Raw genomic sequence first — 23,807 nt, forward strand, 5'->3', positions numbered from 1 at the left:
TGAAGTGGTGTCAGAGTTCAATATTCAATCTCGCCTAAAAAAATTAATTTGAGAATCGCTACGAGGACCTTACTCTGGGTTTTATACGTACCACGTGATTTCAAACTCCAAAGGTTAAACTTGTACACACATGTAGCTGATTCTTAACTAAAATAAAGTCGTGGAATTGCATTTCCTGATTACGGCACCTTAAGTAAGGTCATAGGGTACCCAAGATTGTAGAAGCATAAAATATGTAGGATTTTGCTGTGTTAATGTAGGATTTTCTATTATTTGATTAAACAACAATGTAAATTTGTCATCAATACATGAAATACGCCAATAAAAAGCCGTTTTGAAGGATTTCAGTTTTTGGCCAAAGCTTTCCAATTGAAAATGTGAATGTACTGACTTTGTTTCCAGGACTCGACTAGCAAACAAAACAACAACAAAATTATTGTCAAATCGAATTTCATCCCACGTCTGATTTGAGCATCTATATTTCTGAACTATCAAAAGTGCCTTATGTGGCAATAACACTCTGCTGTAAATAGCATTTTGTGTGCAGCTGTCACAGCTGTGAAAATTTCTACTATTATTGTACATGTAATTCGAATCTATGTTGAACGTTGAACTGCGATTTCTTCTGTCTTTGCAAAACGGGCCTCTTTATCTTTATAATTTGTGATCATTTATGTTATCTTTGCAACACGAACTATATGTATTCATTAACTGTGAACTATTCTGTCATTTATGTAATACATAAACCGGTGTATGGACGGACCATTTACACAGTTTGGAAGCTCAAATTCTGTCCGTATCTTGGTCTTTATTTTGATATACGCTAAACACGTTCAAAAGCATGATGCATAGTCTTGTTATGTTAGCAAATTATTTTCAGTATCTCTAATGGAAAGTTTAATGTATGTGGAGAAAATTATGGCATTTTCGTATGCTTTGATAAAAAAAAAATACAAACAAACAAAATCTGAAAATTTCAGTTTGTTTGCTTTTGATTCAAGGAAAAGCTGAGACCATCTGTTCCAATTTTCCAAAGCCTGTGTTTGCTCAGCTCTCAATTTTGTATTATGTATAGGATTTGTGAAATTTATCAATATTCGTAACATGTGTCTTCACCTTTTTCATTCTTTAATTTCAATGATACAATTTAAAAAAATAATTTTCTTGTCTTAATTCGTATTGTCAAAAAGAAATATTCACATTTCCACGTTTTGAGAATGCAATGTACACTAAAAGTATTAGTAAAACAAAATCTGTTTTCACGGGACTGGTCTTTGAGCAATTGCCATCTTGGCTTACGCAACATACATATATGCACAAAAATTGCTTTAGATATATTCCCATGTTTTTGTTTACTTTGGTCTTACACTAATGCTGAACCCTGGTAATAATATATAACGTAACCATTCTTTGCGACAAGTTTCTAATGAATTTCTCGTACAAAGTTAAGGCTCAAACACAAAGTGAAATGGAAAGAGAGAGAGAGAGAGAGAGAGACTGATGGACAGACCTTTAACTCAAGAATATTTTGGGCTTATCGACGTGGGGCAAAATAGCAAAAGAGTTTCTGAGATACGAGAGCCATCCGATTACATGATAAACTGACCTAAGTCTTCATTAAAGTCAGTTCATTAGCAATAAATAAGAAAAGGTTAACCACGTATAAGTTTCAATTAAAACAAACAGCAAACATGGCGGGTTTTATCATATATAATTCAGTGATCTACGTTTAAAATTTTACCTTTCTATCATAATTTATTACGAGGACGAACCAACGTATGGATACTTTTATTGTAACTATCATTATGACAGAAATATACACTATATCAAACCATACAAATATGTTATACGGTACAACTTTCAAAAAATATAATTTGTGATATTACAAAATTCACTAATGTAGTGAAAACAAATTTCTTGTAGAAATATACATAGGATATCTCTCATTCCCTAGCTTTGTTGAAATAAATATGTCAAACATGTGTCAATCAATTAAGAAATTGTCCAGCTTATTTGTATTTCAATGGAATATACATGTTAAACAATGGAAATTTGGGGAAATTGACATAACGTAGATGCTGGCTTAGTCTGGTTTTCATCGTTTTACACAGTAAAACACAGCTACAGTGACCTAAGCTTAAAGCGAAGTGAATTTTATTCCTTGTAGTTTTAAAACAATGTGAATTTATTGGATATAACGAATTACGTTTATAACGAATAAGAACTGCTCGTCCCCAACACTTCGCTACAAGCGTCTTTCTCAATACAAATAACTTCAACATTTACATATATTTCCTATCAATATGTTTTGTATTTAAATCTGTGTGGGTTTAAAACTTATAACGTTCAACAATATACAATCCATCAATCAAACGCAACCGCGACTGAAAAGCAAAGACTAGTATAGTACACAAAAGCACGTGACGCCTTCAGTCACAAACGTACACACCCCCGTTATTTAGAATCGTAAACGACTTCATATTTAATGTGTGATTGTAACGTTGAATTTTAATTAATTGTGTTGCTACATAATGTAGCTTGTTTGTGAAAGAAAGACACGATTTCTTCATTAATATGTGTGTATTTTAACTATGCATTATTAGGTATCGACTAAAACCCGGTCTCGGTATACATGTATGTGTATATGTAAAAAGTATACTCATATAAAGAGATCGGGTTCGGAATAGAGGATACAAATCTTTCAAGACTTTTTTACCTGAATACAAGAAATAAAATAAATGAACAAATAAGCTATATATATTATTTATCTTCTACATCCTTATCTTATGCAAAGGTAATGAACGGCGGCCGTTCATTTGGGAGAAAATGTCACGTAGTTGAATTCGATTCTGACATAAATATAAAAATTGGAATAAAAAAAACCCACACACAATAAATCAGAAATATATACATACAAAGCAAGGGATGTCATCGAGTACCACGTCCTTATCTTTTTTATGAAAAGGAAGATTAAGGAGGTACTCTACATCGTCATAATGGCTGACTTCCTTTTAAAATATGGATGAAAATATGAATATCAGCAATATTTGTCTATTCATTAAAAAAATTATCGCCTAGCTGAGTAACTCAGTAGGTTAGAACGTCAACGCATGAACTGTAGATCACGTGTTCGAGTCCCGCAGGGGTTTTTAACTTTTCTCAGATTACTTTCAACTAAAACTGTATTTTTTGACTAAATAAAGAATATTTGAAAGTTTTCAATTTCAAATTATTATTGTTCATATTCTCCACTTTTCATCCATATCAAATGTCTCGGGTGTAGCATACCTCCCTAAAGCGGCTATTGAGGGAACATGTAGAGACCGTGACCGGCTTTTAGCGTTGTTTTTATTTGTCGGTTCCACCGGTCCCGGAGTTTTCACATCCATTTAACGAAAAGAAGAAAATAATATGACCAATCAACTATCAAAATGCAGGCATGAGTTGTCGTATCTAAATTAACGAGGAATGGGGCTCAAATATTCTGATGTATTATGTTTTTATCAAATATAAAAATCTGGGGCCATGGCCGAAACTTGAATTGAATTGAGTCGCGGTACCGAGACCGAAGACTGGGACCGAGACCGGGTTTTAGTCAGCACCGCATTATTATATCAATTGCTTTTTGCAAAAATATTATCGATAGGTTTTTCAGAGAACAATACGGACCACACAGTTTTAGGTACATAGCACATGTGCTGCTTTTTAAAAATAAATATACATGTTTTTCCATCTAATTGAAGGTTAATACTTTTAGTTTAGATATAATATACCTTGAAAGAGTTCATCATTATCACAGACAATCCATTGATAAACATGAGTATTGTTCAATAAAAATATGACCCGCATACTTTTCAATGATACTATTATTTCACTAAGTTTGAATAGAGTAACCGGAGTCGATAGACTCGTAGAAGTCTTCTTTGCTCTCTATCAGTGGCGATTTCTCATTAGTAGTTGTAATAGTCACCAGCTTCTTGTATCGTCCATTCAAGGATCCTTTCTAAAGAGGTACATGAAAAATTACAGAAACATAATCAATACGAATTCAGAGAGAGAGAGAGAGAGAGAGAGAGAGAGAGAGAGAGAGAGAGAGGACGTGTAGAATTTTGAAATTAATGCGAGCAGTTCATGGCTGTACTTTAACAAAATGAAAAACACACCTTCATTTTTTCGCTGACGTTAAGCCATATACCGAGTATGGTACAAATGGAGGCCTGACATAATAACACTGTCAGGGCTATCTTCCACTTGGTAAGTCTGTTGTTCATATCCGACCTTTTATTCAATGAAAATGTCAAGGTTTAGTGCAATTACACAATTCATGATTTTATTGTAGAGAAGGGAAATGTCGGGTACAAATCTCATAATCACTTAAATGTCAAAGAGAGCCAGTGGTATAAAGAGCTTTAAAGGGACTAGTTCACGATTTTTGAAAACAATATTTTTTCATTTTTTATTTATAATATTAAAAATATAACTCATTTAATATTGACAGCCACCTTCTGAATGCAAAAATAAAAGCAATATTTTAGCTTGAAGTCTATGTTATGTAAATCAAGACTCGAGTCTTTTACATGTAACCAGTGAAATATTAATTTTGAAATATGAAGCAGTGACAAATTTAACTTTTAGATGAAACATTTTAACTAAAGAACACTTGAAATGTGATATTTATGATAAACTTAGATATATATCCATTTCTTTTGAAAACTTAGTAAACAATAACATACCGCAATCTTTGTTTAGAAAACAAATGATAAACTCTTTAAAATGAGCTTCTGTGATAATGTATAACCTTAGTTTATTTTGTGAAACATTTTCAACACATTAGACAGTAGATTTTGATCATTAAAAGCGAAAAATTAAAGTTTGCGGAAAATCGTGAATCAGTATAAAAATAGTCGTTACATGTATATAAAAAGCTTTAAAGAGACTCAACGATATCAGAAACGTTTTAAGGAGAGTCTACGATATAAAAACGTTAAAGAAAATCAATGATATCAACTTTAGAGAGACTCAACGATATAATTTTTAAAAAAAAGTTTAAAGAGAGTTAATTGTATGAAAAGCTTTAAAGATAGGCAATGGTATAAAAAGCAATGATATAGAAAAGCTATAAAGATAGGCAATGGCATGGAAAACGTAGAAGAGTTACTTACTCTTCAACAGCTCCGAGGATTTTGCCCATCCCAAGGTTAGTAAGACCAACGTTTAATCCTTGAAGAAATGCCGCTATTCCATTTGCAGTTCCAACAGTTGCAAGCGGGACAACTTTAGCAATAGAAGGCCAAAGACTTACCTATATAAAACGATAGACATTAAGGAGGTACTCTACATCGTCATAATGGCTGACTTCCTTTTAAAAGATGGATGAAAATATAGATATCAGCAATATTTGTCTATTCATTAAAAAAAATTATCGCCTAGCTGGGTACCTCAGTAAGTTAACATGTCGACTGCTGAACTGTAGATCACTTGTTCGAGTCCAGCAGGGGTTTTAAATTTTTCTCAGATTGCTTTCAACTAAAACTGCATTTTTTTTTACTTAATAAAGTAAATTTGAAAGTTTTCAATTTCAAATATTGTTGTACATGTATATCTTCCACTTTTCATCCATATCAAATTTCTCTGGTGTAGCATACCTCCTTGATCTTTCATAAAGTATGTTCGACGTTCTGTGGTTGGATATGGAATTTATTTCACGAGTGGCACGTGATTTTTGAAATAACATATATCCACGAGTTCTAATTCCTAAGCACGAGTGAAATGGTGTATCAAAGAAACCCTGTCTTTATGGGTGAAATAAATTCCATTTACACTTACGGAGCCTTGCATATTCTGTTTGTATGCATAGTTATGGAGATGTACATTTTCGATTTTATCTGAATATATTTTTCCTTCTGTATGTATACAGCCGTCTGTAAATGCACTACACAAGGCCACAGCCATCTGTAAATGCATTACACAGGGCCACATCATAACTGGTGAAAAATAATCCAATATAAAAAAAGATTATTTTTTATCACACTATCATTATCACAGTGTCTTCATTTCTTCCTATCGGCACTAACTACTTTCAAAGGCGTTTCATATGTGGAAAATAATTAATGTAATTTACATTATTGTTGTCTTAATCAAGGTGTTTTCATGTATACATGTACCTTATATTCACTGTCTAAGAAGGAATTATTAGTAAGACTAGTGGATGACGTCATTTCCGTAGTATTGCAGGCAACTGAGTTACTTCCCTTTTTGAGATTCATATATTCTGTTATATTGTGTGGTAAGTGACAGGACTATGTTGTTTATGCTGTTTACTCTAATGAAAGGTGAAGATAACGAACAGTGATCAATCTCATAACTCCTATAAGCAATACAAAATAGAGAGCTAGGCAAAACACGGACCCCTGGATATACTAGAGATGGGGTCAGGTGCCTAGAAGGAGTAAGGATCCCCTGTCGACCGGTCACATCCGCCGTGAGCCCTGTATATTGATAAGGTAAACGGAGTTATGATTAGTAAAAATTAGTATGCAAACAACGGCCTAACAATCGGTATGAAACACGTCAGACTGCATTTGACCCTATGATAGGTTGTATTGGCAAGCTACATGTAAATTGTTATAACGACCACAGAATTTGCGAAATGCTGACTTTAAACGAGACTGTTGAAACCCCTACACCATCAACTTGTTTGTCAGTAGCCTGCCTCGATTTAAAAACTGTTAGTTTACCTTTAATATCTATTTTCAATAATATATTAAGTATGAAGCAGAAGTAAAAAGAAATAAAATTTAGGGTACATTTTTTTTATTTTTTTTTGCCTTTGACATCTTTACAAATTGTAAGGATAACCATCTTTTCATGAACGCGATGCAGTTGTAAATGATGCGCGCATGAATACAGAACTACTTGATAAATATAGTAAGTCTATTCTAACAGCGGGGAATTCCGACAGAAATGAAAATATAATGTAAAGATAAGACATAAATTTATATTATGGAAAAATATTTTTGATTAATGCCTTTCCTCTCTTTACTTGGTACTGTCAACCTTATTATGTTATTATAACTAAACTATGTGTGTGAATGTATGTATGAATGTTATTATCAAATACTAAAATTTGCAAATAAAAAGATAAATTTATTTTTGAAAATGCATGAGGATATAAACTGAAACCGTTCACGTCGGCATGCTTTTCATGAAGCGTAAACGCACTTGAAGCGGTGCAGTTCTTACCCTAATGCATTTTCAAAAATGAAAGTTATGTCCAAAAGAAAGACGTAACACGTTTCAGACAACGAATTTGACATGTAAACGACCTTTCAACGTGACATAAAAATATGCATTCATTAACGAAACGAATCCAATTACACATATTTAATGAATTAAAGTATACTTTTAATGAGGATAACACATATAAAGTCAACATGAATACTTTGAAAAGCTGGTTATTGATACGTACAACTGTGACCGAGTAAAAGGCTCCAAAACAAATAGTTAGTAGCAGAGGAGGTAGCTCAAAAAAGGAAAGGGAGATGATAACAGGAACACAGAGGGCGCCACCAACAGTCGCTGAGATTGCTCTTCCTCCAAATCTGTCCTGGATACAAAACGAAGGAATAAATCATATTACCTCAAAGATTGTACCTAAAAAGTTATTTCTTTGAATATTTCATGAAGTACTACATGTTGCAGTTCACTGTTACGTTTTTCATCTCAAGAATTAGATGTTTGGGAAAAATATATCGCTGATGAATTTGATGAAAAGTGATGATAACGAATAGTGATCAATCTCATAAATCCCATAAAGGAGCAGGGCAAACACGGACCCACCAGAGGTGGGATCAGGTACCTAGGAGGAATAAACATCCCCTGTTAACCGGTCACACCCACCGCGAGTTCTTTTAACGGAGTTATCAGTTTGTTTAGAAGGGACTAACAATTGGTACGAAACACATCAGGCAGCATTCAACCTAACGACAGATTTTACAAATAACAGATATTTACATTATAGTGTATAACAATATTTTATGAGATATATTTATTGTAAAACAGATGTACGTTTTAATCTCCAACCCTAAATATTTGAAATAAAAACTTCATGATGGACCAAATATATAGATATCTACCTGATAATATTAAACAGCGATCTAAAATTAATCTTTTAAAGAGTTACGTTTAGTGTAAAAAGATGTACGTTTTTAATCAGAGCGGGCGAATTACATATATAAATATTCACATATTAGGATTTACAGTTGTTGTGAAGAAGATGAAGGTGCATACATGTACTTAGACGTTTAAAATAAGGTATAAATATTGCAATGATCTTACTAGAAATAGACCCGTGGACAGGCAGACGACAATGGATACGTCATATACAGCCCCATTTATGTACGATGACTTCACGCGGGAATAACCGTACTTGTCTTGTATGAATTTACTGGGAATGAAAATCAACAATAAACATTTCTAAAGTAACAGACAGAAAATTATGACAGTAAAAATAAGACACAGAAATCGGGAAATGCTTTGCAGATTTTATATAATGTTACATGTATCGATACAGGAAGTCCAAATCAGAATGGTGTGCGAGTATTTAATTTCGGGAAATTCTAATAATAATTTTAATTTTAATAATAATTTCGCTCAAACCATGTTAAGTGGTACAAACAATATTTACAATACCGGTATATGATACATTGTAGGTCACCAGAGATTCATATGCATGTTAAAATGTAAACATATACAAGTAACAATGTAATATGGCGGTAAGAAAGAAACAGAGCGGACAGTAAATAGATGGAACTCGTCTGAGGTTGAACACTTGCGTTGGTCTTACCTCCCGTTAGCCACGTAAGGAATAAAACAGCTGTAGTAAGTGGAGATCATCACAGCCACCAGCCAGTAAGACAGGGGGAATTTTCTTATATCGCTACATTTCTACAGGAAACAGAAAACTATGTATTCCCAGCATGCATTTACATACATTATGCAATTATACTTATTTCTAAATTGCTTTCATTCATTACATGGACTCTGAACTTAAATATCATTTAATTCTGATAGAAATTGCTGTAGTTTCGGCTGATATTGCATGAATACTGTGCACGTACGTAAATTTCCGAGTCTTGGATTACATGGACGAAACCTTGTCCTCACATATCTACATATATAAAAGAAGATGGCGCACGTTTACTTGTGTTACTCACCAACGGTGGAGATTTAACATTGAACACGTGATTCTTGTCCATTTTACGACAACCAATTGTGTCTAAAATGCAGTACCCCACTGCAGCCAGAAACCCGACACCACACATCATCACACCTGCCAAGAAATTGGAAAAATTGCATTTTTTCTTTATATCAACAATGTCCATTTGTTTGTTTTGATAAATTAAAATTGGTTTATTTCGTTTGTTCCTAATCTGGTCATCCCATAAATCTATGTCCAATAATGTCGGATGTTGACCATGTGACTGTTTTATTAGCAAAGTACATGCTGTTTCCCCAGCAACTCTTGCATGGAAAGTGGAGATAAGGAACAGAGATCAATCTCACAACCCCCTCAAGAAATGCAAATTAAAGAGTTGGACATACACGGACTCCTGGGCACACCAGATGTGGGATCAGGTGCTTAGGAGGAGTAAGCATCCCCTGTCGACCGGCCACATCCGCCATTATCCCTATGTCTTGATAAGGCAAACGGAGTCATCTGTAGCCAAAATTAGTGTGCCAAGAACGGCCTAACAATCGGTAAGAAACATGTAAGACAGATTTTGACCCAATGATAGGCTGCATTAACAAAGAAGATCTTTATAACGACCATGTAATTTGCGAAGTGCTGATTTTAAACGAGACTGATCTAACAAAGTAAGAGAAATCATATAAAGCAGAGTAATGGCAGGACACTTACGATGTTGTTCGTGTGGGCATATGGTCATTCGTGTGCTCTATATATGTATAAGTACACTTAATACCTTGCAAACAAAACTGAACCAGCCTGTTTAATCGTTTCAAGTCTTATACATGTAGTGTATACACTTTACCGTCACAGAGTACCTTATTGTACGTGCACGTTCGTAGTAAATTATCGTTTTTGTCTTGAATTTATATGGTTATATATTATTTTCTTGACATTCACCTGTCCAGAGAGCAAATGGAACTCCATGATCCTTGGCAATGTTCGACGTGATGAAAAAGTTTAAAACGTTACCACATCTGATGACGCTAACAATGGCTCCGAAGGCCAGACCAAGTTTATCAGGGAACCAGTACGCTATGACTCGATCCTGTACAACTGTAATGTTACACAGAGAACAAGGTTACAAGTAAGAAAAGTCTAGGGATCTACATGTACATGTATGCATAAAAGTTTCTCAATCCATGTGTATGATCTATAGAATTTAGATTTTGCTATATCTAGCTTTTTTATGGCAGTCAATATGCATACGTTGACATCCTCCGTTTGCTGCTCCCAGAATCCCTCGACTTACGATCATCATTGGGAACATGGCTGCCGTCATTCGGAACCATGACGTCACCGACAAAGCAAATAAAGCTGCCCCAAAAGCAGCCATCAACGTGGATACTATCGATGTTACTGAAATTACAAAGAACAGTGACAGTAGTTTATGCTTCTTATTGTAAAGTAAGACGTATGCAAGAACATTTCTCTCTATCTATCTCTCTCTCTCTCAAAAGTTTTTACATAGAAAGTATTTATGGATAAAAAGGAAATTGCTGTAATAAATAGTCTTTGCTCAATGGAATTAGAATAAGAATTGTACATAACACCGGACAAGAATACAATTTCGCTCGAGATTAAAATTCATATGTATAACGGAAACAGTTTAAAAGACTGTGAGGCCGTGTTTCATTCACCAAAGCGTCTTTGCTAAAGACAAAAGAGGCCGGTGGTATGTATATTCATAGACAGTTAATGTTTGTTTTCCTTCGTATGTAAAAAGTACCGGTTTGATCATGTGATTTCGTGGTTTTGAAATCAAAGAAATTTGGTGTACAATGAAAATGAAAAACTACAACACATGATATTAAATGATAAAGATGGATGATTACTTCTGTTTCCAATGCGATCCAGCAGAACCCCGATAGGCAACACAATCACGGCGTTTCTGAAAATAAAACACATCAACAATAAACATTTCAATGAATGCAAAAAGACTAAATAGCTATTATTATTATTATAGAATATGTGTGTTATCATTAGTACATAAACACTAAGAGTGCTTTTTGATGATCATCGAATATCTAATCTCTAGTAGTACATGAACACTTAGATTAATTTTATAATCATTGCAATTGTTGATAAGATAAACTCACGTCCATGAGAAGACGGCGTAGAGTTGATTGTAGTGGTCTGGCCCGATCCCGAGGCATTCCTCACAACAAGTTTCGTTTTTTGGCACATCAGTACAGTTTGTCTAATAGAAGAGGGAAATTCATGAAATAGACGAACTATTTCGTTAACAGACCAAGAGCTCCATCAGAAAAGTACAATGCACGATATCAAATAATATTAAACTTGCAGTACAACAATTACAAACTAACAGAAAATCTGAAATAAATCAGAGAGAGAAGGGGGTTAAGGAGAATCTAAGGAGAGTAGTTATTGATATTATTATTATTCCTTTCGTATAAAAACAGTTCAAAGAGGAAAGAGAAGAAGGATAGTGGCACAGCCAATTAAAATCAGTTTGCCATTTTCACAGTTTGATGCCAGGATGTGACGTACATGTACATTAATATCAACGTAATAAACGTCACGATGGTGATCTCTCAAGGTTTGAATTCCACATAATAACAACAACAACAACCCCACCGATATTCTCTTTACAGAAGTCGAGAGGCATAGTCTTCATCGACTTCTCTTCGCAAGCATTCATATTTTGATTCTGGAAAACGTGTAAATGCCGGAGTCGGTGACGGTTTATGCTTCGACCGACGTTTCGACTCAGATGTGCCTGGATTTACGCAACAGACAACTTGTGTTCAAACATTTAGCAGTAATGCATAAACCGTCACCGACTCCTGCATTTACACGTTTTCCAGAATCAAAACATGAATGCTTGCGAAGAGAAGTCGATGAAGGCCTTGCCTCTCGACTTCTCTAAAGAGAATACCCCACTGGATGTATGTAAACTTCATCTTCATCAGCCTAGGTAAGATAATTTCTATTTTCATACTTGAAATAAGAATATCAGTAAAACTGATGGATGCATTTAACCAATGAACTACATGTACTTCGTATGACGAATGACTCGCACACGGATCAATAACTGTTGAAATGAGTTTTTTTTAAAAATATACAAGGTATCTGTTGAGTGACTTTGACCTTTACTAAAGACCTTCAGTGACCTTTGTCTGAAAGCAATCTGCCTACTACGTGTACTTATTTGAATGATATATGATTAATACCTGTTTAGAAACTGTTGAAATAAGGAATACCTTTCATTGAAATAAGGAGCACCTACCTTATATACGGTATATATTCTGAGTGACCTTGACCTTTCCAAAATTACCTTGAAAAACCTTTGTCTAAAGCCATTTGCCTGTCACTTATTTGTGTGATATCTGATCAATACCTGTTCAAAAACTGTTGAAATAATGAGCTTTTCCCTAATATACGGAATGTTCTGAGTGACCTTTCCCTTTCCAAAATGACCTTGGTCAAATAGCACCCTGTCCCAAGAAATATTTTTGATCAATTATGATGAATTTCTGGTGAAAGGTTTAGGAGATGGGAACTTTCTTTTTATCAAAAACTGTTGAAATTGGAACTTTCACATGTTCTGAGTGACCGTGACCATTCCAAAATAATCTTGGTCTACAAGTCTTTGTCTCAAAGAACATTTGTGATGAATTCTATCAATTTCTGACGAACGGTTTCGGGGATACGAGCTCGGACGGACGAACAGATATGACAGCAACTATATGCTCCCCCGAAACTTTTCGGGGAGCTTAAAAATTAGTGTTATAAAATTTGGCAGAACATTTCCTTTTATCTCTCCTATACAAACCAGGACGTCTCCATATGAGTGAAGTATTCTCGAGAGGGACGCTACACAATATACAATCAATCAACATAACAGCCATTACATGTACTTATGGTAACGAGAATAGATAAAAGCCTTGATAAATGAACTTAAAACATTTCAACAAATCATGATTTATGACATATATCATGATGGCTTACATGTGAGCTCTGAAGTTCTGTCTGTAGAGCACTTGGAATATCAACACAATAAAAACACCCAAAGGCAATGAGGCAGTCACACGCCAGCAGTAGGTATCTCCATCTCCCTGTATTATTAGTACACAAAATAATAACCACAGCTAAAGGTAGTGGGTTTTTTAACATTACGTCATACAAACAAATCAAACTTACACAAAGCAATACACCTGTTTTATATGTATGTTATACCTGTGTGTCTCAAATTTTATCCAACATTTACTGCTTATCTCGTGCAAAAAGTCGAACGAATTCAATATCGAATTCAGTTATCTGTTATATCAGCCGGACGTTTGTTTGTCCACCCGATCTCTGTTACAGATAAATACCCAAAGTAAGTCAGCGGACAATTGTATATGTGTATCATGATACCCGGTATTTATATCCAATCAAAACATAGCCCAAGGTTACTAGAATTACAGACATGTTGTACTGTTGTTGACATCATTCGACCCCCATTAGTGACCGACTGACACTATGTACATGTATAAATAGCACAAAAGTTAAAACATGGCATGTTGGTGTAACGTCACCGGTTATTAGCAATATCCACATATTAAACAATATATGCCGCGGCTTCGATACACTTTGTTGATCGTGCATGTGCTGTTCAATATCACAGTGTCTCCCTCGGCGAATGAATGGTTTAAAACATTTACCATAATATTAAACCAACGCAAGACTAACATTGTGTGTCATCTGTGTCATGCTGTAAAGACAACACTAATCTAAAACGTATCACAATTTTAACGGCATAGGATACCCCCCAAAAACAATTACCATAGGCTTTTGTAAAACCATTTGTGAGTGTTTTAATATTGCTAAAAACCCATTTTTACCGTAAAGGTTTCCTATGAAACTATCTTTATTTTTGTATTATCTACTAATTTTTATTTCAAAATCAAAATATTACCCAAACATTTAAATCCTTCAAAACGTCTTTTTATTGGAGCATTTCGTGTATTAATGACCGATTTACATTGTTGTTTGATCAACTGATAGCAAATCCTACGTAAACAACAGCAAAATCCTACTTCACTCGATTCTTCCAAATTCTTGAATATCCTATGACCTTGCGTTAGACCTGAAATCTAAGTTACATCTGACCAATAAATTGATACAGTACGTATAATGCATAGCGACATCGACTTAATATCAAAATTAAAATGCTGATGCTTATTTCTCGATATCTAACAATATCAGAAATGTCTTCCCAAACTCCATGTTTTTAGATCGAGAATACTATTTTAAAAAAGGAGAAATGTTTAAGAAACATATATCCCCTTGGTAATTTTGAAGAAGACCTACTTAACCTTTAGAATGTCTGTAGTGATAATGAAAAATATAGGTTATTTACTACTCTATTCAGGGGCAACCATAGTAATAAGTTTGATCTCTAAAGATACTGAGCAGACATTTCCAAATAAGCAGTCATTTGAGTTGTGACCTTTCACTCTGTAACTTGAAAACCAATGGGGACCAGCTACTCTTGTTGGGGCACCAGTGTACCAAGTTTGGTGTATGTCAAGGAAAGGCCTCTCAAGATATTGGGCGGACAATTTCTTAGATGTAAAACTTATACGGTACCAATTTTGATGCACCAGATGTGCATTTCGATAAATAATGTATCTTCAGTGATGCTCAAGCCATGGAAATTCGAAATAACAATAAACTTGTAAGAGCTAAAAGGAAAACTAGAGTGCCAAAAAACTGGGGTCAAATTCGTCCAAGGATAAGAGCTATGCATGAGGGAGATAATCCTTAATTTTGAAATGAATTTCTAAATTTTATCCCAGCAATTAAATTTACATCCGTATTTTCAAGCTAGTAACGAAGTACTTAGCTACTGGGCTGTATGTTGAGAAAAGTTGACCATTGACTTTGTTACCTCAAAATTAAAAGGAATCATGTACTCTTTAGGCAGAACTAGTTTTACCAAGTTTAATGTATTTCGAGCAAAATTGAGCAGACAATATTTTACTGTGTCCATGCAGTTTGGCCCTTGGCCTTTAACCTTGTCACCTCAAAATCAATGGGAAATATCTGCTTCTTAGGAAAAACCAGAGTACCAACTTTGATGTATATCAAGCAAATGGTTCTCAAGATATGGAGTGGACAATATCTTATATTTAGTTTGACCCTTGATCTTTGACCTTGTGATCCCAAATGTGAGTTATAGAGGTCATCTACTCCGTATAGTTAGAACCAGCTTACCAAGTTTAATAACCGTCAAGCAAAGCGTTCTCAAGACATTGAGCGGACAATGTCTTACTTTGTCCAGTTTTACCCATGACCTTTGACCTTATAACCTCAAAATCAGTAGTGATCGCCTACTCTCTGACTCTCTAGGACAACCACTTTACCAAGTTTGGTGACTGTCAAGCAAAAGGGTTATTTGGATATTAAGAGGAAAAGACTTGATTTACCGACCGACCGACCGACAAATGCAAAACAATTTGCCCTCTCATTCAAAATCGTGGCATAATTATTCATCTAATTCTGCAAGATCAGAAAATCCTTACCACACGCAGTTCTAATTTATGCCGGCCTTCGATATTTGCTTTGGATAGTAACATACTTTGAATATATAGTAACTATGTTTTCTCCTTCGTTACTTTGATTTGTATTATAGTCTTATATTTTTTTCTTTTCTTTCTACTTTATATGTTTACTCACCCTCCATTTTATCTAATTAGAATTAAACCACTCCAACATATCACACGCCTGAATATGATCCTGAAACTTTTGACAAACCTTCAGTAGGCGGAATGACAGATGAATCCTAAACTCTTCCACACAATATAAAAAGAGAAAGGATCGGAACCGATGTATTCTTATTTCTTTTAAATGAAATTAATTGTAACGTATTCAGTGTAAATTGTTGTGCAACGAAGAAATAATGTTAAATGTAACTTGTAATACCGGTAGACATATGTACAAATTACTATCTTTTGCAATTTCATGTACTGGTTAAATTTGCTCCAATACCCAACTGCGTAGGAACGAACTAGGAAGGACAAGAACCGAAGAACTTTTTAACCTTTCACTTTTGAATAAAGTAAAACTTTTTTTTGTCATACTCGTACATGTTCGAACATGAATATTGTCTTGTGGTTTGTATAAAATGGATTGTTCGTGGAGAAGATAGATTAACATTTGATCTTGAATCGATAGAAGAATAGTATTTGTGTCATTAATCGGTCTGCTATGTGTATTGGAATGCATTTGTGTTATTCTAAAACAAACTACCAGAATGTAAATAAAACAGTGGAAATATCCTATTTCAGTAAACGAATTAATATCTTTCACTCAATTAGAAATGCTGAAACCGTTGAAGATAAAAACAATGTATTTTTTTTTTTAATTTACATAAAACTAAATGAGATCTTATTTGGTAGTTGTCCTTCTTCTTTCTTCAATACACCTTGTCCATACCTAGCTCTGCTGTATCCAAGGTTTGGTGTATCTCTTACTCTTAATTTTGTATTTTATTCTTTATGGGATGAAAGGTATTTATCACTGTTCGTAACCTTCACTTCTCGTATATATTAAGGACCTACTTTAGTGATGAAGACATTCCAAACACATAATAAAGGGGATTAACACCCCCTGACCTTTACACTTAATATTCTCACAATATTCTATAGATGTACAGGATATGGATATGGGGCTCACGGCGGGTGTGACCGGTCAACAGGGGATGCTTACTCCTCCTAGGCACCTGATCTTACCTCTGGTGTGACCAGGGGTCCGTGTTTGCCCAACTATCTATTTTGTATTGCTTGTAGGAGTTATGAGATTGATCACTGTTCGTTATCTTCACCTTGCATGTATAAGCATTCCCAACTAAACAGATTTCTGATTGCATATCTACTAGACTTACCCTTACGTTGGCTCATTACACTAAAATTTTATAAAGCATGATTTCATCATCGAAAAAGTAATACACGCTCTCAGTTATTTTATATCATTTTTGTGGGGTTTTTTTTCGAATGATAGAAAAGGTAATTTGTTTGCAAATTAAAAATTCTAGAGTTTAAATCTCGACGTGATTTGGTGCATGATATGAATATCTAATAAAAAAAAATTCCCAGAAGACTCAAATAGGCTTTCTAATGTTTTCGAGGGAAAAAATTCATGAAAATTGAAAATGTTATTTTTCAATATTTTTTAATCTACGGATAAAATCTTCAGAAAACATGTCATTTAGAAAAAAAAAGATATATTAGACAAATATATTTTAAAAAGAAATTGAAATGAAATGACCAAATTTCAGAAATATTGCTATATTTTAGATTTGAATCAAACGAGAGAGGAAAGTACTGATCCCGATCAAAATTGATAGAAATTACTAAAATAATCACATTGTTGCTAATTGTATGCACTTTTCATCAAGAAATTAGTTTCCTTTATAAATTCATTTAGTTTGTAAACCAATTTACAGCAAGCGAATGTAGTTTTCTGATTGCAATGTTCTCTATGACTACTTTTTTATAACTCCGATCGGGCCGGGTATAAATTTGAAAAATCACAATATTTCTGAATTTTAACAATTTCATTTCAATTTCTGTTTAAAAAATATATTTCTCCGACATATCTTTCTTCTAATTGACATGTTTTTTAAAGATTGTATCCGTAGATTTAAAAAATATTAACAAATAATGTTTTCGATTTTCATAAATATCTCTATTAAAAATATTAGACCGTCTATCCGAGTCGTTTAGGCATGTTTTGTTAGATATGTATATCATGCATCAAATCACATCGAAATTTGGACTCTAGAATTTGGATTCTAGAATCACTTATTTGCAAATAAAACACTTTTTTTTATCATTCTGAAAAAAAAATCACAAAATATTCATATAAAATAATTGAGAGCTTGTATCACTCTTTCGATTATGAGATCATACTTCATCAAAGATGTTTTAACGATCCAATAGATTAGAGTTTGGTGTTATGAGCTACCTTAATATCACTGAAGATGGATTGGAGGCATTAGAATAGAGCTTTGTTTTAGAATTTTTCTGTATCGAGTGCATACATTATATATGTACAAACTTGTTTGATCAAAATTGTTAAATACATTGTATATGATAATAATTTTTTTTTTTAGATTTTCATAAATGAAAGCATTGCATGAGGGGGGCAGAAAGTATCCACAATACTGATTTAATTTCAATCATTCTTTGGAGAATAAATGACACTGGAGAGGAATAGAAAGCGAAGACTAAAACATAAGTATGAAAATCGCAAGAGAAAATGGTGAACAAATGATGCATGGAGAGTGCAAAATCTACGATATCTCATCACTATGGACGAAATAGAACACGGATATTGGTTAATAAAAGTGCTTAATTAATTAAACCACTGACGTACAAAGGTACATAGGTACAACTAAAACACGTGTTTCAATACTCACAGTCTGTCTGATCCATAGATGTAATTCAAAGACCGCTGTACAGAACACTTATTATAATTACACCATGCTGAAATTGTGCGGGTCGAAATGTTTCCGAAAAAATTATATATATATACTAATCTTATGTGATGGTGTATCACGTGGTTTCTGATAACATCTATATACCCGATTTGTCACCCTTTGACTTATCTATATCAGTTGTAACCTCTGTTATGCACCTTAAATGATTGTGTCAGACAACGTGCTTAGATTGGTCTTAGTCACCATGTCAATGCTTCATTCATATTGAATGTTTTCAACATACTACAGTTATAATATAAGGTTTATTGCTCCCCCAAAGGTTATAAAGTACATAGTACGTTACTCATCAAATCAAAATGAATGCAAGGTCATTGTATCCTTTGAAAACTGGATTCTGATCTAGGTCTTTATATGGTAAACATGGCTACTATTACAATATACATGTATAAAAAGTGGCATTCTTCTTTCAAAATCGGAGTCACATTCCATGTGGTTTCATTACATCATGCGTGTACTATTATCACACACGTACTACAGATAGTGAACAAGATAATATAAAATTTAAAAACACACATTTCATGATTTAGAGCCAGAAGACTATGAGGATGTTCTATTTTGGTCACCAAGACGAATCCCCTTGTCAAGAACTTCTTGGAGGATGAAAAACGTGGACTTTTCATTTGTTCCGCATAATAGTCTCACAAAATCAATCTTCAGCAGACAGGATGTCATTACAAGAAAGATCGCTTCCGTCACACAGCGCAAATCTGGTGTCGCAAATGTCACGTGATCTTTGGAAGCGAGGAGCCTGACAGCATTATATGAATTTCGAATCCATCATTAACAGGCTGATATTCATGACATTGAAGTTTTTTGCTTTAAACTTGGAAATCAATTTTTGAAGTTAAAAAGTCACTATCTAGATTAATAGATTATTCAGTTGACTATTCATTGACATGACTGGAAATTAAACAATAATAATGTTTTCATAGAAAAGGTTCAGAGTTTTGAAATGCCACCCCTTTTCAACATTAGTGTACGTTCAGACATGTAACCTGAAACATCCGTCGGACTGACTATAAATGACCAAACTTTGATAAAAAGAAAATTCGCACTGGTTACGCAAAAAACATTATTCTTAAATGAGGTACCAGCATATCATTGGATTTATGCGTACGTACTCTTTAGATTGTAAATTAGAACTTCTTTCTTTTTACATGATGAATTAGTTAAGATACAGAAGCTTTTTAGTGTCGATCATATAACAGTACAACGTAGGCTCTGAGGAACTTGTATTTCGACAAATCTTAAGTATACAGCAACAAATTAAATACCGTGGTATAGAAAATAACAAATATATGTATATCACAGGCTTGCAAAAGAAAAGAGAACTGTAAAAGGAAAAGCAAAATAGAACAACATGAACACACAAATAATCCTTACTTCAAAGAGTCAGGGAGTAATAGACAACACAAAAATCGGCATCAATCATTGAACTTTTAAGTACTAAAATAATGATAAGTTTTGTAAGTAAATACTTTTTTTAGAAGTAATATCGCGGCCAATCCAATCTTTATCCCGCAAAATGTCTGTAAGAAGAATAAGACGAAGCAAAAGCATAAAATGGACGTAAATGGAAGAGTGAAGATAACGAACAGTGATCAATCTCATAACTCCTATAAAGGTGAAGATAACGAACAGTGGTCAATCTCATAACTCCTATAAAGGTGAAGATAACGAACAGTGATCAATCTCATAACTCCTATAAAAGTGAAGATAACGAACAGTGATCAATCTCATAACTCCTATAAAGGTGAAGATAACGAACAGTGATCAATCTCATAACTCCTATAAAGGTGAAGATAACGAACAGTGATCAATCTCATAACTCCTATAAAGGTGAAGATAACGAACAGTGATCAATCTCATAACTCCTATAAAGGTGAAGATAACGAACAGTGATCAATCTCATAACTCCTATAAAGGTGAAGATAACAAACAGTGATCAATCTCATAACTCCTATAAAGGTGAAGATAACAAACAGTGATCAATCTCATAACTCCTATAAAAATTACGAATAAAATAAACACGGATCTCTGGACATACCACAGGAGGGATCAGGTACCCAGGAAGATTAAGAATTCCCTGTCGACCGATCACACCCGCTGTAAGCCCTATATCTTGATCAGGTAAACGGAGTAATCCGTAATCAAAACCAGTGTGTAAAGAACAGTTTAAAGGGACTGGTTCACGTTTTTCAAAAGAACTATTTTTAATTTTTTTTGTTAATGTTAAAAATTGACAATATAACTAATTTAATGTTGACAACCAAAATTTGGACCGCCTGAACGCAAGGATAAGAGCAATATTTTAGCTTTGATTCTGTGTTATGTAAACAAAGACTCGGGTCTTTTTATGTAAACAAACAAACTAGTGAAATGTCAATTTTGTAATTTAAAGCATTTTCACTTTGCACAATCACAAATTTTAAGTTTTAAATGACACATTTTACCTAAAGTATACTTGAGATGTGATATATGTAATAATAGTTCAATATCCATTCATTATGAAAACTTCGTAAACAATAACAAACCTCAGTCTTTGTTTTCAAAACAAATAATAAACTCTCTATAATGAGCTTCTGTCAATGATGAATAACCTTATTTTTTTGTGAAACCTTCTAAACATATTAGACTGTAGATTTTGATCATTGAAAGTGAAAAACAAAATTTGGGGGAAAATCGTGAATCAGTCCCTTTAACGACTGGTATGAAAGGCAAAGATAATGAACAGTGATTAATTTCATAACGCCTAATTTAAACAATAAAAATTAGAAGGTTGGGCAAACACGGATCCTTGGACACACCAGAGGTGGGACCAGGTGTCTAGGAGGAGTAAGCATCCCCTGTTGACCGGTCACACCCGACGTGAGCCCTATATCTTGATCAGGTAAACACAGTTATCCGTAGTCAAAATCAGTGTGCCAAGAACGGCCTAACAATCGATATGAAACAAGTAAGACCGTATTTAATCCAATGATAGGTTGTGTTGGCAAACTAGATTGTTATAACGACCATAGAATTTGCGAAATGCAGACTTTAAACGAGACTGTTGAAAACCCTGAAAGATGAACTTTTTTGTCAGTAGCCTGTCTCGATTTAAAAACTTATCATACACAGAACAAACTCTTGTGTATCGAATCAGTTGAGAGATATAAACACCATATGCAGGTGATAATGGAATATTGCTGCATAAATATCGGAAATTGACGATGGAGAAGCTGAAATCATCCCGTTTATCATAAAGTTGAGTTGTTAGTTTGTCGTTAATATCTCTTTTCAATAAAATATCTAACTATGAAGCAGAGGTGGACGACTCTGTGGTGTCCTTTATTTCGAGTTCACAGGGATGTATCGAATCGACATATGACATATGATAGGTCACACCCGCCCTATATCTTAATCAGGTAAACGGAGTAATCCGTAGTAAAACCAGTATGTAAAGAACGGCCTAACAATTGATATGAATACGCCAGACAGTATTCGATCTAATGACAAGTTCTATTTATAAATTAGATCGTTATAACGACCATAAAATTTGCGAAATACTGACTTTTTAAAAACAATGTTGAAAATACTGTGACATCAACTTATTTTTCAGTTGCCTACCTTGAATTAAAACTGATAATATGCAGAACATGCTTGTACGTATCGAATCAATTCCGAGACATAATCACAAAGTTGAGTTGTTAATTGGACGTTAGCAATAAAATATTGAAGTATGAAAGGGTGAAGATAACGAACAGTGTTCAATCTCATAACTCCTTAAAGGAATATAATATAGAGAGTTGGGCAAACAAAGAACCTAGATATATCAAATGTGGGATCAGGTGCCTAGAAGGAGTAAGGATCCCCTGTCGACCGGTCACACCCGGCCTGGAGGTTATAAAACTTTTTTGAGCACATTCTCATACTCAGACTCAAACTATGTTCTCTAAATCGTACACATGCTCAAAAGTGAAGGTTATAAAACTTTTATAAAACCATTCTTACATTCAAATGGAGTACATGCTCAAGATTTTTCGAGTATGTTTCGAAGCTTGTTCAGAGTTGTACCCAAAACAAAAATGTTTTATAACCTCCAGGCCTGGTTTTACGTCTGTTTTTAAGAAAAAGAGATTAACGGCTGCGTTGTATTGGAATTCTTGCTCAGAAAGAAACAATAGCACGGCAAATAAAGTCCTTATCGTATTGTTCTGTGTAGGATCAGTTTTTAAATCGAGACAGGGTACTGACAAAAAGTTTCTGTTACAAGGGTCTCAACAGTCTCGTTTTAAGTCAGCAAATCGCGAAATATATGGTCATAATGTTATAACGATCTACTTTGCCAATGCAATCTGTCATTGTGTCAAATGCTGTCTGACGTGTTTCATACCAATTGTTAGACCGTTCTTGGCATATTCTGATTCTTACTACGGATAACTCCGTTTACCTGACCAAGTTATAGGGCTCACGGCAGGTGTAACCGGTCCACAGGGGATGCTTACTAAATCATTGTAACGTGTTCTTGGCACATTGATATTGATTCTGACCACGGGTTACTCCGTTTACCTAATCAAAATAAAGGGCTCACGGTGGGTGTGACCGTACGACATGCTTACTCCTCCCAGGCACCTGATCCCACCTCTGATATATCCAGGGGTCCGTGTTTGACCAACTCTCTATTTTGTATTGCTTATAGGAGTTATGAAATTGATTACTGTTCGTTATCTTCACCTTTTCATATAGCCCTTTATAGCATTTTGTGACACTTTACCCAAACTGCTTCTGGTCAGTGGCGACTTGTGGTACTGGTTGAATATAAAGACAGTCAATCCAAAGAGCATTTATAATACGGTCAGCGGCATTTCACGGTATTTCATTTAAATTCAGCTCCTGGTAAGCTAAGGAGCATTTAGGAAAAAAATCTCCAAAACGTTGTTTTAAGCAAGTTCGAGGCTTATGTGATTTCTTCTGGTAAAGTCAATATCATCTAGTGACAATTCCCCGAACGTTGCTTTTGGTAAAAATTTCAACACTTTCTACTAAAAGTTACAACAGTTAATGACATTT

At 34.3% G+C, this 23,807-nt stretch overlaps 1 protein-coding gene across 1 annotated transcript; it reads right to left on the reverse strand.

Moving 5' to 3' along the window:
• Positions 1-1,772: 1,772 nt before the first annotated feature.
• Positions 1,773-18,762, reverse strand: LOC125668380 (major facilitator superfamily domain-containing protein 1-like). Its single transcript, XM_048902506.2, has 13 exons — positions 18,675-18,762; positions 13,220-13,326; positions 11,347-11,447; positions 11,083-11,138; positions 10,457-10,606; positions 10,148-10,303; positions 9,216-9,331; positions 8,846-8,946; positions 8,338-8,446; positions 7,469-7,606; positions 5,163-5,302; positions 4,164-4,278; positions 1,773-4,003 (listed from the first exon to the last, which is right to left on the reverse strand). The coding sequence occupies exons 1-13, from the start codon at positions 18,688-18,690 to the stop codon at positions 3,875-3,877; spliced, it is 1,434 nt and encodes a 477-aa protein (XP_048758463.1). The 5' UTR covers positions 18,691-18,762; the 3' UTR covers positions 1,773-3,874.
• Positions 18,763-23,807: the final 5,045 nt, after the last annotated feature.

Source organism: Ostrea edulis, chromosome 4 (assembly GCF_947568905.1).
Source record: "Ostrea edulis chromosome 4, xbOstEdul1.1, whole genome shotgun sequence".
Taxonomy (NCBI): domain Eukaryota; kingdom Metazoa; phylum Mollusca; class Bivalvia; order Ostreida; family Ostreidae; genus Ostrea; species Ostrea edulis.

What these genes read in the sequence shown, in the direction of transcription:
- LOC125668380 (XM_048902506.2), bottom strand. An exon ending in CAGAACTTCAGAGCTCACAT is followed by an intron (nt 11,448 to 13,219) that starts GTAAGCCATCAT and finishes CTCTTCTATTAG; the next exon opens with ACAAACTGTACTGATGTGCC. An exon ending in AGCAAACGGAGGATGTCAAC is followed by an intron (nt 10,304 to 10,456) that starts GTATGCATATTG and finishes GTAACATTACAG; the next exon opens with TTGTACAGGATCGAGTCATA.